This window comes from Rattus rattus, chromosome 1 (assembly GCF_011064425.1).
Source record: "Rattus rattus isolate New Zealand chromosome 1, Rrattus_CSIRO_v1, whole genome shotgun sequence".
Lineage (NCBI taxonomy): Eukaryota > Metazoa > Chordata > Mammalia > Rodentia > Muridae > Rattus > Rattus rattus.
The window spans coordinates 410667-425666 of NC_046154.1; the positions used below are offsets into that span (position 1 = coordinate 410667).

Here is a 15000-nt window from a genome sequence, read left to right on the forward strand (position 1 = left end):
CGAATGCACCGGAGTGGAAAAGATAACATGGAATGGAGGTTGTAAAGGTATATCTGGTAAGGGCTAGTATATAAAGATGCAAATAAATAAATTAGAAGTAGACAAAGTATTTGAACAGAAATTCCTTAAAGTAGATGTATGAGGGGCTGAGAGAAGGCTCAGTGGTTAAGAGCACTGGCTACCCTTCCAGAGGACCTGGGCTCAATGTCCAGCACCCACATGGTGCCTCACAAACTCTGGAACTCCAGTCCCGGGGGATCAAATGCCTCCACGGGCACCAGGTATGCATAAGTGTATAGACCTATACATTGAGAGTTCGTGCAGCGAAGGAACTGTCCAGTGAGGGAAGATTCCCTAAGTGGAAGGTAGCTGCCTCTCTCTAGAGTCTTCTTTAACATCATTAGTAGGGAAGGCTGGGGCTTCATGATCTCTAGACGTCATGGGCTGTGGGCTGTGACCCTGTGAGTAACTTGCTTGGGTGGAATAAAAAGAGTGGACAAAAGACAGCAAGAAGCCCCGAGGGAGAGGGCTGGGCTGAGCTGGGCTGGGCTGCGGGGACTAAGCTGGCAGAGTTCGGTCAGTGAAGAACTCTGGCCTCCTTTCAGATTTACTGGGGGATTAGATAAATCCCTTGTGGATAAATTAATCTAATTTTTCACATCAAATGATTGGATGGAGAGAAGCAGAGCCTTCCTTCATATCACCCCCCTTTCTATCACTCCCCTGTCCATGGATGTACCCCTACCCATGTAGCCCATGGCTACACCTCCTGCCCCCATGCCCATGGCTGTACCTCCTGCCCCCATGCCCATGGCTTCACTTCTGGGCATAAAATCCAGGGCAGAAATAGACAGGGCTGGCCTGTTTTGTTGCCTTTTCCCCCTAAATAGATTTATATATTTATTTTCTGCAACTTCCCGTTCCATTTACTATTTTGCAGAAAATTCCCAAGCTAGTACTGGAGAACCACCACCTTGTTTTTTGTTTTTTGTTTTTTTTTTTTTTTAACTGCTTCTTGGGGTGCCCCTGAGATGCTGCAGTGCAGACAGCTGTCTGCATCCACACCTCGTGCCACACAAGGCAGTGCAGTGGACTCTGCCGGAGAAGAGGGATTGTTCTACAGTTGGCTAGTGGTGGCTTGAGAGAGAAGCACACTTCGGTGGTAGCAGCTTATGTCCTCGCCTGCTTACGGCGACTGAGGGTTTTCAGTCTGACGAGATTGTGACAAAAGCCTCAGATGTCGGGGTCTATGATGAGGGCCTGGTGGCTGTGACCCTGGATGTCAGACCATTCCTTCGCTCATTTGACAGTCCACTTTATTGTGACCTAGAGGACATGTGCAGCTGGAGCACCGAAAATACATCCTCGTGCCGGGTGCGGTGTCGCACACCTTTAATCCCAGCATGAGCAGATCTCTGTGAGTTCAAGGCCAGCTTGGTCTACATAGTGAATTCCAGGACAGCCAAAACTATATAGTGAGACTATATACTTAGTCTCAAAAAAAAAAAAACTGAAGAAGAAAGAAAAGAAAGAAAAGAAAGAAAGAAAAGACATCAGCCAGGTGTCCTGGAAGTACTTGGCCAACACCAGGGTCATATGCCACCTCTCACTGGCATAAGCATCACTGTGTTTGCAAGCTGCCAATTCTGCTCTGCCGACACACCACTGGGGAAGAAGCTCACCACCTGAGGGACACCTGCTTTGTCCTGGGGTAGCGCTGCTGATTAGAAAGGCCTTCCTCACCGAAGTGCTAGAAGAGCACAGGGGACGAGTATGACAGTGATTTAAGGTAGTCTGCATCGAGGAGTGGGGAGGGATAACTGACTTGAAGTATATTTTGAAAAAAAGAAATCACATGAGAATGCTTGCCCCAGACGCCATAGGTCACTGAATAAAAATCCCAGTGCCAGATGTGAGAGTCTTTGAGTCTTTGAGTCTTTGTTCAGTGGTGTCTTAGAGACGCCCCCAAACACTATAGGCTGTTGCTTATATCCCACCAGAACTTGATGGTGAGACCGGATTGCTGAAGACACCACACAGTTTGGTCCCGGGGCATGGGGAGATCAAGTTGGTACTGACCAGGGAGAGTCTTGCGTGGGCTAGCATTCATGGAAGTGCTGTGAAGGCTGCTGGAAGGCGGGGTTAGCCGCAGTCTTACAAGATAGGTCCAATAACAGGCACAGATGCTGCAGGTAACCTACTGCTCTCTGGCTGGATTAGGGCCTACTCCACGGGAGGAAATGCATGCCCTGTGTTATAAATCTGGTCAAGAACCCATGGCTGGTGAGCTCCCAGAACCCAAAGGTGAACTTACTGCTATTATTCTGCTAAATGGGCACAGTACTGAACTATCCTCCAAGCTTGTATCTTCCTACCCATGTATCAGTGCAGTTTTCATACCAAATTAGAGAAGTTTCTTTGTGCAATGGCGGGTAATAGAACCAGTCAAAGTCGGAGAATAAGTGTCACGGAGTTGCTCATCCATGGATGGGACATCTGTATCCCGTCCCAAGGCTCAATGACCACCATGAAAGAGGGAGCAGAAAGACTGTGAGAGCCAGAGGTCAGGAGGACTGAGGCAAAACACTGTCATCTGGACATGACAGGTCCCCCTGAAGCCATGGACTCACAGCAGCCCTGGCTGCCTGCATGAGACCAGCACAATCAAACCAGTGAGCAATCCAGAGGAGGGACTGCGCCCACCTCAGGCTGAAGAGCCATTGATGGCTGATGGCTGAAGGAAGAGAGAGTCAGTTTTCTTTATGGGTGCTATCCTGACAGGCAGAGCACACTCCAGGGGACGGCCCTATTCAGGAGTACATGGGCTAACTGGTTTCAGCAGGAGATATACATACATACATACATACATACATACATACATACATACATACATTTGTATATATGACATGGTCCCACTAGGTGTGGGTAGAGAATGGGCCTGGGAGGAGTTAGGTATATATATTATATATATATATATATTATATATATATATCATATATAAAATATATTATATATGAAATTACCAAAGAATTATAAAAATAGGCCTGAAAAATTCCTTTGTCTGCCTCCCTCAAAAGGTAGAGCCTAGTCCACCTCCTCCTGAGTGTGTGTTGTGCCTACAAGAAAATATAAGAATAGACTTGCTTCAGATTCCAAGGCTGGGCCGTCAGAGACAGGGCTTTCTTCTTTGCCTTGGATTGCATGTTCTAGGGAAAGTTCCCCAGCTCGGCTGCCCTGAATCCCTAGCCCCTGAGCACATTTGTTGGGTGTTGGCTTATCCCAGAGCTCTGAGTCTAAGCTTTGGGGTCATTTGTGACACAGCTATAGATAACAGATGTACTCCCAGACAGCATTGAATTAGAGAAAAACCAGACACAAATAAATTAACTTGGAAAAACAACATGCACGAATGCACAATCCATTTCCCATGGCCTCTGTTCAAAATAGCAAGCAGGCTCCCTGTCACATAGCAGAGGGAAAGTGGGACCTGTAATCAATACGCCCAGATGGTGAACACATCCTCATTCGAGGGGTCGTGTTTCCAGGCCTGGTCTGTTCTGAGGAACTCTGAAAGACTGGGGAGGGACTGACTGCTGGGTACATCGCTGTTGGGGGTGCGGGGGGCGGGAATCAGGAAGCAGAGCAGTGCTGAGGGATGGGGGTCTCCAAGCACCCTGTGTTTAGAGTCTACTTCATGGGCAGGGTAAAGCTTTTTCTCTCCAACATGCAGCCTGGATGCCGGCTCTGTCTTGGACAATGGCCTGTGACTGCAGCAAACCCTACTCCTCAGGTCCTCCATGTCCCCACCTATAAAGGAGAGCTGGTGAGATACTCAGTGCTTTTCAGCCCAGCCCAGGCCGCTTTTGCTCCCCACCCTTGCCGGCTTTGGGCAGTTTTGGGCAGAAGCGGAACATTGCCTGGAGATAAGGAGAAGCACTGAGTAAACAAACTGGTTGCCTCAGCATCCATGTCACCCCGGGTAGAGTGCCCCAAGTCCCTTTCTTTGGCCGTAAAAGGAGAAAGAAGGAGAGTCTCTCAACACAGGTTACTGTTCCAAGGACTGAGGCAAACACTCCGGCCTTCAAGGACCTCGGTGATGAACCAAGGAGGAGGGATAAATCAATGCCTCTTGTCACCTCCTCCTGGTCCCTCCCTCTCACCCAGGCCACCATGAGAAGACAACTGTTTGTCCAGGGCTCCTGGGACACACTGTAACACACACATGGCCCTTTTCTGAGCCTGAGTCTGTGAGGCCTCCAACCCAAGCCTGTCTTCCCCCTCTCAACCCTTTCTCACCAGGCCCTATTCCAGCCTGAGGACCTCAGTTAGGCAGGAGTGCCACCCAGGGGCCAGAAGGCTTGGTTGTAGCTTCTGCTGGCCTCTTAGACTTCTCTTCGCTCCTGATCTTACCTGTCCAGCCAGTGGCCATCTTGCCATGGCAGGGTCTACATGCTTACCCACAAGGCCCTTTGCCTCTTAATCCCCCACAGTTCTACAGGCTTCTTCTGGACCCCCAAAGTCCTACCTGGATGGGCTCCAGGCTCTACTTCCTTTTCCTCTGGTTGCCCCCATGTCTTTTCTTTGAGACATTTTCCACTCTCTGGATTTATTCTGATGCTTTCTTTCTTCTTCCTGACACCTTCTCTGACCGGTTTTTGACTATGGTTGCTCCCTCAACTGGCTCTCACCCACACCCAACCCCATCTGGTACAGAAGCACCTCATACAAAGGTCATTTCTGTGCCTGTCTCTCGTCCTACCGAGGCGACTTTCTAGGAGTGCTCAACTGGAACCTCATTTTCACAGAGGCCAGCATGCCCAAGGGAGACAAAATGGAAGAGAAAGGCCAGGGTAGGTTCACAAAAATCAGTTATTCCAATAATGCCACAGGCACCGAATGTGGGCTTTAAAGTCATACAGAGCTGAGTTAGGATCTCCCTCGGTCCATGTGCGACCTTGGGCAGGTGACATTGTCCTCATGGCCATTGGAGTCACTTACAGGGTGAGCATCGAGTGAGAACAGGGACATACAGCAGCCAGTGTGAGTGAGTGAGACTCCCAGACAACCTGCACAGTGATTCTAAACGTTACTGATGATGCCAGATCTGTAATCCCCTTAGGAGGAGAGCTGTTTGTTTTCCTTATTTACAAGAAGGGAAACTGAGGCTGGTGTTCGCTGATGTTCTTATGCTAGGGTGTTTGACCAGGGTGAAGCAAACGATGAGCACAAGCTCTCTCTTGGTTCCTGGGGCAAAGACGGAACTTAGCTGACCAGGGAAGGTGGGCAGCTTGATGTCAGCCACCACTTCAGCGATCAAGTCCGTCGTCCCAACCATCTTTGGCTGACGGCCTGCCCTGAGAGCCAGGTTTCAGCTGATGCTGTGTAGACCCTGACTCCTTCCTGGCCAGGACAGAAATCCCGTGAACAGCCAAACTGGGGGTGGTGCTGTTGATGCAGGCTGTGATCCATCTGCTCTGCCTTTCTGGCCTGCAGGGGATCAGAGCCATCAATGGCCAAGGAACAAGGCAGAGAGAGGCAGGGCCAATGTAGCATCAAGGATACCAGCATATGAGAGATGCCCAGTGCAACCCAGCAGCTAAGTCACATGACTATGCAGCCTCTTTATATAAATTAGTGATTCTCTCTCTCTCTCTCTCTCTCTCTCTCTCTCTCTTTCTCTCTCTCTCTCTCTCTCTCTCTCTCTCTCTCTCTTTCTCTCTCTCTCTCTCACTCATATACAGCTTGCAAAGCTTTCCTCTGGGCCCCTCTCACTGTGTAGGGAACAGTATGCATAACCATCCAGGGCACGTTTGCTTACCAAGTACCCCGAGGTCCAGGTCCCAGGCTGCACTAGGATAAGAAGATGACCCGGGCCCAGCACCATCTCCTGAGAAGCTCATGTGGAAGCTGAAGGGCGGGGAACCACAGAGGGTGTATCTCTCTCTCTCTCTCTGGGTAGAAAGGCTTAGAGGAGTGACAGAGGCTAAGAGTGAAGGTTTCTACCCTCTCCTGATGTTCTCTTCATAAGAGCCATTCATAAGGTGTAATGGCATAGGATGTTCCAGAAGTCTATGGCCTGGGAGCAAACTGGGAAGTTTTCAAAAGCCTTGGCTAAGATGAGGCAGCCTGGGGCCTGAGGCCTCTGGAGGCTGGCGATGCTTAGTTCTGCCTGGGACAGGGTCACGAGCCTGTTGTGATCGATCTATACATTTATGTTCTAAGCACTTTCAGTCTGCCACGTTTTACGATGAGAGAGTTACTTGTGGCCTTGCTTGGGCACAATCATGTCACAGTGTTGCCTTCCGGTCTCTCCTTGGGTATATTCACAACCACTCAGCCATGTTTTCTCCTGCAGAGGAAAATCCCTGCGTTCCCCATCTATCTATGAAGAAGATAGTGACTTAGTCTAGGAAGCAGTGTGCAGTAGTGGATAGAGTGGACTAGGGAGTTGGGAGATGTGGAGTCCTCCTAGGTGCCGAGTCACCCTTTCTCAGCCTCTTTCAGCAGAGGCTGACCACGCCCACATCCTCCAGAGGAATGGTGTGAAGATCAGAGCTGAGGGACACAAGGTAGCCCTGAGCCACCCACCTCCAGAGCAACCCACAGCTGCCTAACATCCCTGCTATTTCTATGCTCAATTCTGGTTATTAACTTTCTCTTAGACAACCAAGACCAAAAGAGTTGCCCCCAGGAGAAATGAGGAAACCACAGGGCTCAGACAAGCAGGAGTAGGTCCACAGGATAAAGACAGAACCACCCAGAGAGGAGGAGCAACAGGAAGGAGACTTAAAAGCCAGGTCAAATGGAAAGACTGAGGGAGACAGGCTGCTCCTGGTGAAGAGCACCACGGTTTGTGGGATCCGTGCACTCTGAACTCCACGTCTCAGGTTCCTTGACAGAACAGCTGAGGCGACCTGCAGGGCTTGGAAGGAAGCTCGTTTGTTCTGGGTCTGAGAAAGGACACCCTCAAAGCCAAGGCATAAGGCTGATGCTGAGGAGAGACCCAACACTTGGGGACACAAAGAAGTTGGCAGAGCACATGGCTAGAAAGAAAGCAGGCAGTGTTGATGGAGGGTCTGCCCGGGAACACATTAGGCTCTGGGGCATCATCAGTGTCCTCTGCTCTGCCTAGCAACGTGTGGGCAGGTGCTCACTACCCTGTGTGGGGAACGCACGAGCAGACCGCTGCCTGACTCACCTGGTTGTCGATTTTCAGTTCGACCAGAGAAGTGTTGTGGGGGAGGGCTTCCACCAGGCGCAGGATCCCAGCTCCGGAGATGAAGTTGGACTCAACGTTCAGCGTCTTCAACACCTTGTTCACCTTCAGCATTTCAGCAAGAGCCTTGACGGCAAGGGAAAAGCAGGGCCTCGTGAACGCCCTCAGGCAAGGGTTGAGCAGACCCACAACCACACCAAGCAGCTCAGCCGGACAGTCTCACGCACTACCTTTCTAAGCACGTCTCTGTCTCTGCTCTCCTGCATCCTGCGTGGCTCCCCGACACCCCTGCTGGAGAATGCTCATCAGCAGGCCCGAGTCTCTGGGCCTGCGTCTCCTCCCCTGTGCTGCCTTGGCTCTCTGGGTCTACTGCATATACGCAGAGCCTTTTCATTTGACCACTTGGAAGGTTCCGCTTCACCTGTCAAGTCTAGTTCATCCTTCAAGGCCCTTCTCAACGCCTCTCGCTCCAAGAGCTTTGCTGACATCTCCGGCCACCCAGGGCCTGTTCTCTGGAACCTCACAGAACTTACCCACAATTCCTTCATGGAGCCTACATTCCTCAAATCTCTAGTTGTTGTTGTTCTTGTTATGTGTGCATGCGTGTTCATTCATATGCAGGCGTGTGCATATATTCATATTCCTGTGTTCACATGTTCACTAAGGTGCAGGTATATGTATGTGTGTGCATGTGGCAGTCAGAAGTCAACTCCAACGTCATCTTCATAAATGCCATCTACTCCCCTTGAGACAGCCTCTCTCACTGACCTGGACGGAGATCATCGGCTAGTCTAGACTGGCTGGTGAGAGGGTCTTAGAGATCATCCTGTGCCCACCTCTCCAGCATTTTGGAGAGCCACTCTGCCCAGCTTTTTACATGGTGTTTGGGACCTGGCTCAGGTTCTCATGTTTGTAAGGCAAGCACCCTACCGACGGGTATCTCTGCAGTGTTCCCACGCCCTTCCATTTTTCTCATTGGCGTGCCTCCACCACCAGACTATCTACGCTTGTGGGCTGAAAATGCACCTTAATGTCTGATTTTACCACAGAGTGCCCAGCACATAGTAGGACATCAAGCAGGGAGTCTCCATCTCCCCGTGTATGTGCTCATCTCGTCTCCTCCATGTCACATGGTCTTCCTCTGAGCCCCAGAGAGTACAGGGCCAGCCTGCAGGGTAGGGCTCAGATGGCCCTCAGCACGTTTGAGAGGGATCTCGCTGATGGGGGTGGGGGAAGGGGAGGGTGTAGATGACAATCGGAGCCTCTGAAGGAAATGAGGTAATTAGCAGCTGGTGGAAACGATGTGTCATGGGGAAAAACGATCCCAGCAGCTGAGAGGCCTGGGACACCGTGATGGTTGTGCCAGGGTGTCAGAAGTGATGCCAGGAATGGCTGCCCTATTGTGCTCCCCCAGCTTGCTGAACCCTGCCAGAGGCCCAGCTCCCAGGAAGCCTTCATGCTGAAACTCTCTCTCTCCTTTGGCTCCTTCATTCGAGCAAGCCCAGAGGTGGTGTGTCAGCTTCTCTATGACCTGTGGTTGTCTCCAATCTGTGTAAGGTGGCCTCTCAGAGGAATATCCCCTCTCCCAGGAAAAGTCTGGTCTGACAATTAACCCTGTCTGACAGTTCGCAGACAGGTGTACCAAGCCTTGTACAGGCTGGTAACTGGACAGGCCCTGGGGTCCGGTTGTGCCATGTGTCAGATCCTGTGTGTTGGGTCACAATAGAGGAACAGAAGGTAGGAGGTAGGTACCAGGGAAGGCAGTATTTATGGGGGGAGGGGGGACTCGAAGGGCTCTGGCACCTGGTCTAGCAACCGGCCAGAAACATTTCAGCACTTGGTAATAAGTATGCAGGTATGAAGGGCCTGCCACCAGCTGTCAGCCTGGCATGGAGTCCGTGCCCCCAAACCTTCCGTGGCATGGAGCTGAGTGCCAGCCTGTCGAGCCTGGTTTCTGAACCATGAACAAGTAGTACATGGGGTTTTGCCAGCTATGTCACTACAGACAGAGGCAGGATCCACTGAGGTCAGACAGAGGTCATAGATCTAGACATTCCCAGACTGGCAGGCTATGAAATGCCTTTGTGGACACACACACACACACACACACACACACACACACACACACACACACACGTGAGCCCATTCAGTTATTTCATTTTAAAATTGGGAAGAGCTCTATTGCTACTCCCGTCCTCCTTGGAAAGCTAATTCCTGCATCTCCCCTGCTCCCTGTGGTAGAGCAGCCACCCCAGGCTGTACCACTTGGCTGTCTTCAAGACCAGACAGATGGGTATGATTGTGAATGTGGGATATGAGGCTAGTCACAGGAAGGTTCCCAGAGTCTAATTCGGTAAATTCAGTATTATGCATAGACCGTTGGACATTTAAAATAAAAGTTACTTTACAATAAGTGCAGTTTACTTTCTCCTATGGTTTCTTTCTTTGTTTTCGTTTGTTTGTTTGTTGAGAGCTCCTGTAACCCAGGCCGGTCTCAAGCTTCTCATCCTCCTGCCTCCACTTCCTAAATGCTGCTATTACAGGTATGCCCACCACCATACCTGGTTGACTGGCAGTATTTTTAGAGACACTGGTAACAGTAAAATTGGTCCCTGGGATTCATTAATGAGGATGGTGATTTGAGAGATGGAGAAACTGGGTCCCTGAGAAGGGGCCGAGCTTTGCCTGAGTGAGGAGTGTTGAGTAGAGAAGGACCAGCCATGGAAGATAGTGTGATTTTGTTCAACGTCATATCCGCTTTTCTTTTTGTGTGGCTTTGGACAAGGCCCGTTGCCTAACCTCCCCAGGAGACCCACCTTACCCAGAGCAGGGTGGTTGCAAGGATTAGCTGGGGCGAGCACAGGGCACTGTGTAATGGCTGCCCCATCTGTCTGTATCCTCCCCTGGCTCCTAGCTGGGTCTCCTCCCTCACCACACATCAGTGGGACCAGGCCTGAGTCCCCAGTGACTGACTACACAGCAGAGCAGAGAGGTCAGAACATACAAATGCCACAGGGTCATTGCTGCGGGTCCCCACGATGCTGAACTTCTTCACGTAGGAGTTCTCTTTCAGGGCTTCCGCGTACGCCTTGAGAGTGGGTATGGGAATATTCTGCAGGAAGAAAGGCAGAAAAGTGAATAGCAGCCCGGCATGGGCCGGGGTTGGGGGTAGGTGACTGCAGGAGGGAGGGGACATAGCTCTGCCCCAAATTCAACCTGGCTCCCGGCTGAGACCTAGCAAGTCTCTGAATGGGCCGTGTGCTACAGGATGGGACTGAGGATCCTCCAGTACATGGATTGATAGAATCACCCCTGAAATTCTCAGACAGGACCCACGCTCTTTCCTTCAAGGGGACGCTGGAGGAGAGGTAGCACTAAAGGCCTGGAGCTGGGAGGAATACTGTACAAAAGGTCCAGGACTAGGAGAAGGGCAGGGCTGGACCCTGACTTCCACTTAGTGACATGTGACATGCTGTGTGACACTGGGGGACGCTCTTCCCCTCTTTGGGTCTGTTCCGAAAGACCGAATGGGAAGATATACTGATGACTTTACTCTGAGACGTCTGTCCCAAAGGGTCTGCAATGGCTGCATGTCTGTTGGTCCTGGGCCAGTTTATCATGCTTATATGCAAGCCAATCCCAGACCGTCACACACAGAACCTCAGGGAGGCCTGGACTCTGGCGTTTGCTTTTTACTCTCTTGACTGAAAACCTTATCTCTATCCAATTGCCTCTTGGTACAGAAGGGAAACTGAGGCCGAGGCCTCTCATTGAGCTCTCACTTCTTGTGCCTGCCTGCCTTGAGGCGGTATTAACTGTCCCGGGCATACAAGTCTGTATTGTGTCAGCATCTCTCACAGGGCGGACAATGGAGGCCCAGAGACAGAGACAGGGACAGAGAACCCATGGCTCTGCTTTCCCAGAGCTCTCGTTTCAAAGTGTCACCTAAGCCCCCGTGGGAGCAGGACAAGGAGCCAGGCGGAGGAGAAAACTGGGGTACAGGTTTCCAATCTGATTGTGCCTAGAATTGGCAGCCACTGAGGAAAGCTGAGAAGAAAGGGGTGGGCTGGCTTCTTGTTTTACCCCTCTCATGGCTAATCCCGGGGCCTCAAGGAGAGCAGGTGGGCAGGCAGCTATGCCTTCCACATTCCTCCTGCACCCTGCCCTGGTGGCCGCACAGCCACAGCACACAGCTCGGGTCTTTCTTGGGGCAACCATGCCAACATCTCCCTTCCCTGACTGTAAAATCCGTTTGGTTATAACAGTGTCATCTCAGGAGCAGTGGGATTTGTGATCCCCCAGTCTTTATAGTGCAGGGCTTTGCCAGCCGTGAAGTCCCGTGCTGCAGTGTGGTTCTGACTCACAATTTTATCACAAAGAATCTCTGTGCTTTTGAGCAATGTGGCAGGTGTCCAGATCACTGACTTGGACTATGGTTGACTTCTGAGCCAGGACTGAGAGATTTGCCTGTCCACACCAGTCACCCCTGCAATGCTCCCACTAGCAAAGGCTTTTCTTTATTCCTGATCTAGAAACACCAAGGCCCAGGTCCAAATAAGTATTTGGACTTGATGATCGATATGGCCTGGACTGCTGGCATCAGTATGCCAAGACATATTCCCCCACCCCCAAACTGAAAACCCTTACCCCCAATACCCATGAAGTGAAATGGCAGGACTTTACCCGGATGTTGTTAAGATTAACCTCTTCAAGTTCTGGGTCATTGTTCTTTATCCTCTCCAGCGTTTCCTCTACATCTGTTGAATTTGGTTCTTCATCAGGCACAGGCTTGTACTGTGTGGGTTTGATCACACCTATGGTAAGGGATAAAAGGAGCTGGATCACAGAAACATAAGCATCACCTTCTCCCAACATAAGGGCTCCCTGAGGGGAAGAGTCATTGAACTCAGGGCATAAGAGAGACAGCACATTACAGGGGTATGAGGGGCTGCAATGTGTTGAAAGAAGCCAGGGAGGAATCCAAGAGGTCTGGCTATCCCTGGATGCTGTGTTTGAGTTCTTCTAAGACCTGGTGAATTAGCTGACTCTCAAGCATTTGTCTGTCCAGGGGGGGATGTATATCACCATGCTCATTATCCCTAGTGGGCTCCCAGGAGGGTAAGCTGAGGCCTGGGCTGGAGAGAAATGCAGTTCCCTTCCAAGAGGAAGGATATGCATTCCCTTGGCACCCTCATTTCCCTTTGGTCCCAAAATGTCATCTTAGAACAATGCAGTTGAATAATCGAGACACTGTGACATGGGCCCAGGAAAGGCCAGAGGGTCTCAGGGGACAGAAGAGAGAGAAACTGAGGAGAAAGAGAGAACCACAGAGTCCCCAAGAATACATTTTTTAAAGAACACTGTGGGGGAAAACATTAGATATCTATCAAAAATGTTAACCAAGTGCTTGTCTCACAAGCAGGACGACCTAAGTTCCGCTCTCAGAAAGTAGGAGGAATCTGCATGCAGCAGCCTGTGCCTGTAGTTATGGTGCTGGGGAGGCCAGGAGCGGGAGATCCTAGGATCTCATTGGCTAGCCAATTAGCGAGTTCTAGGTTCTCTGAGAGACTGTCTCAAGATATAAGGTAGAAAGCAACTGAGGAAGACACTGACTTCTGGCTTCCACAAGTGCACACACGCACACATGTGCGCGCGCGCACACACACACCAAATGAAGTTGAATCTCATCCCGTTGCACAGAGAATATCCATTCTGGAAGGATTAAAACACCGAATATAAGAAGCGAATCTCTAAAACCTTTAGAAGAAAATGAGGCATTGAGAGGAAGAAGGCTTTGATGTGGACACATAGAACCCCAGCAGACTCAAAGGACAACCAGAAGAGACGTGCTCGCACAATATGTGCAGTGAACCAGAGTATCAGGAGCACGGCACCAAGGTGCAGGAGGAGGCGTCTCTCTTCCAAGGTGCCCTCTGAGAGCCAGCCTCGGGGCCGGCATGGAAAAGGGATGGCAGTCAAGCAGGGCTGTGATACTCACTGTTGAGCCCCTCCTTGTTCACGATGGAGCTGCTGCCCAAGGCTTGGTAGTACTGCTGGTTGCTCATGAGCGTGTGCATGCCCAGAATAGCTGTGGGGATAAAGGGAGATCCATGACTCTCATGGTCAGAGAGACCTCCTGGGGACCCATCTTCCACAGGTTGGGAGCTTTGCTCACAGAAATGGTAAGAACCATACACATGGAAATGTAAAAATGTGGGTTATTTTCATCCTAGTTTTCACTCCTGTGATTCTCAGATACCCAACCTCCCGAGACCTCCCTTTGGCTGTGGTCACAGATTCCCCGATCTCCATGGGGTCCAACATGTACACCTACCCAAAACAACCCAACAGAATGAGTCTTCCCAGCAGCATCTTTTCCGAGGAGAGCACTTCCTTCTTCTGCCCTGTCTCTCAGACCCTTTGGATCTCCGAGGTCTCTCAGGTTGTCCTATTTCCCTTGCCAGGACCTCTGCCCTGGTGGAAAATCTATTCTTTTCTGGCTGCCGTCAACTTACAACGGTCCCATTATAATCTTTCAGTTTTGTGATGGCACTGAAAATGATACATGGTCAGTAGAAGCCACACTTTGATTTACATCTCTATCTTTTCCGGGCTGGAGGCATCTGATAAGATACTCAAGATTCTAGATCAGGTCAGTGAACCTGTGCTCAGTCGATCTGCCATCACCAGGAGAAAAAAAACTCAACATGGCGGCACCCTCCGTCAGGCGCTCTATTGTGCTCAGCCAGGCATTAAATGCATCTTGATTTATGATATTTTCAACTTAGGGTGGGGGCCATCAGGCCATTACCCCATCATTCCTGAAGAGACATCTGCATTAACAGAGCCGTGTTACCATGATTTTGGCTTCTTCCTGCTGTCTACTTCCCAACATTCAGCACAGAACAGTCAGAAAGATCTTTCTGGAGATGCTAGCACAGCTTCACCACTACATGCTGTTCTTTTGCTCATCCGTTTCTTTGGCGTTTGCTGAGCACCTTCATTGCGTGCAAGCTCCGAGGGACTGAACTATGAAAGGCAGGGGCTCTGCCCATGCAGCCCACAACCTAATGAGAGCAAGCAGAGCTGAGCAAGGGCCAATTAAAACCCAGATAGCTCAGGAGGGGGTCAAGTGTTGGAAAGAACATCCCAGAAAAGCACAACAAGGGGCTTGGGAAGGGAAGGCTGAAGACAAGGGAAGGGAGAAAGAACGTTCCAGGCAGCATGGATGGTGGGTAGTAAAGCGCAGAAGCAGATGAGTGGAGTTGGAGGTCGGGAGAGACAGGGAAGAGGAACCGGGTTGGGTTGGATAGGTAGGTGGTGGGACAACAGGATGACCCTACCCCACCCCACCCCGTAGCACGTGCTCTGGGCCAGAAAAGACCTCTGATAATCCCTCAGCACAAATATGCCCTGTTCAATATTTGAGATAAATTATTCAAAACTGTGGGCCCTTGTCCAGGTCTGGAAATTGAATCCGGAGCCTATACCATGCTTGGTAAGTGCTCTACTTCTGAGATAAATTCCCAACCCTCTCTTTACATTTTATTTTGAGATAGGTCTCACTGCATTGCCCAGGCTGCCTTTATGTAGACAAGGCTGACTTTGAACTGTGATGTTCCTGGCTCAGCCTCCTAAAGAGCTGACACAACAAAGCCTGTTTATTTAGAACTCAAACTCAACTGCATAATCCATATTTTGTTTAACCATCCTATCTCCACTACATCAAGACTTGGTGCAACTCTTCCTTGGTGCAAGGCTTCCTCCAGGGAGCCTTCTTAGAT

At 50.5% G+C, this 15000-nt stretch overlaps 1 protein-coding gene across 2 annotated transcripts in view; it reads right to left on the reverse strand.

The window, feature by feature from the left end:
* Tmod1 (tropomodulin 1) overlaps positions 1-15000 on the reverse strand; it is a 71547-nt gene that overhangs the window by 11500 nt on the left and 45047 nt on the right. For both annotated transcript variants that reach the window (XM_032891120.1, XM_032891130.1), the window contains 4 exons: positions 13215-13304; positions 11900-12030; positions 10221-10328; positions 7199-7342 (listed from right to left, as the gene is read on the reverse strand). In XM_032891120.1, the coding sequence (XP_032747011.1) occupies positions 7199-7342; positions 10221-10328; positions 11900-12030; positions 13215-13304 (473 nt within the window). The remainder of the gene's footprint in view (positions 1-7198; positions 7343-10220; positions 10329-11899; positions 12031-13214; positions 13305-15000) is intronic.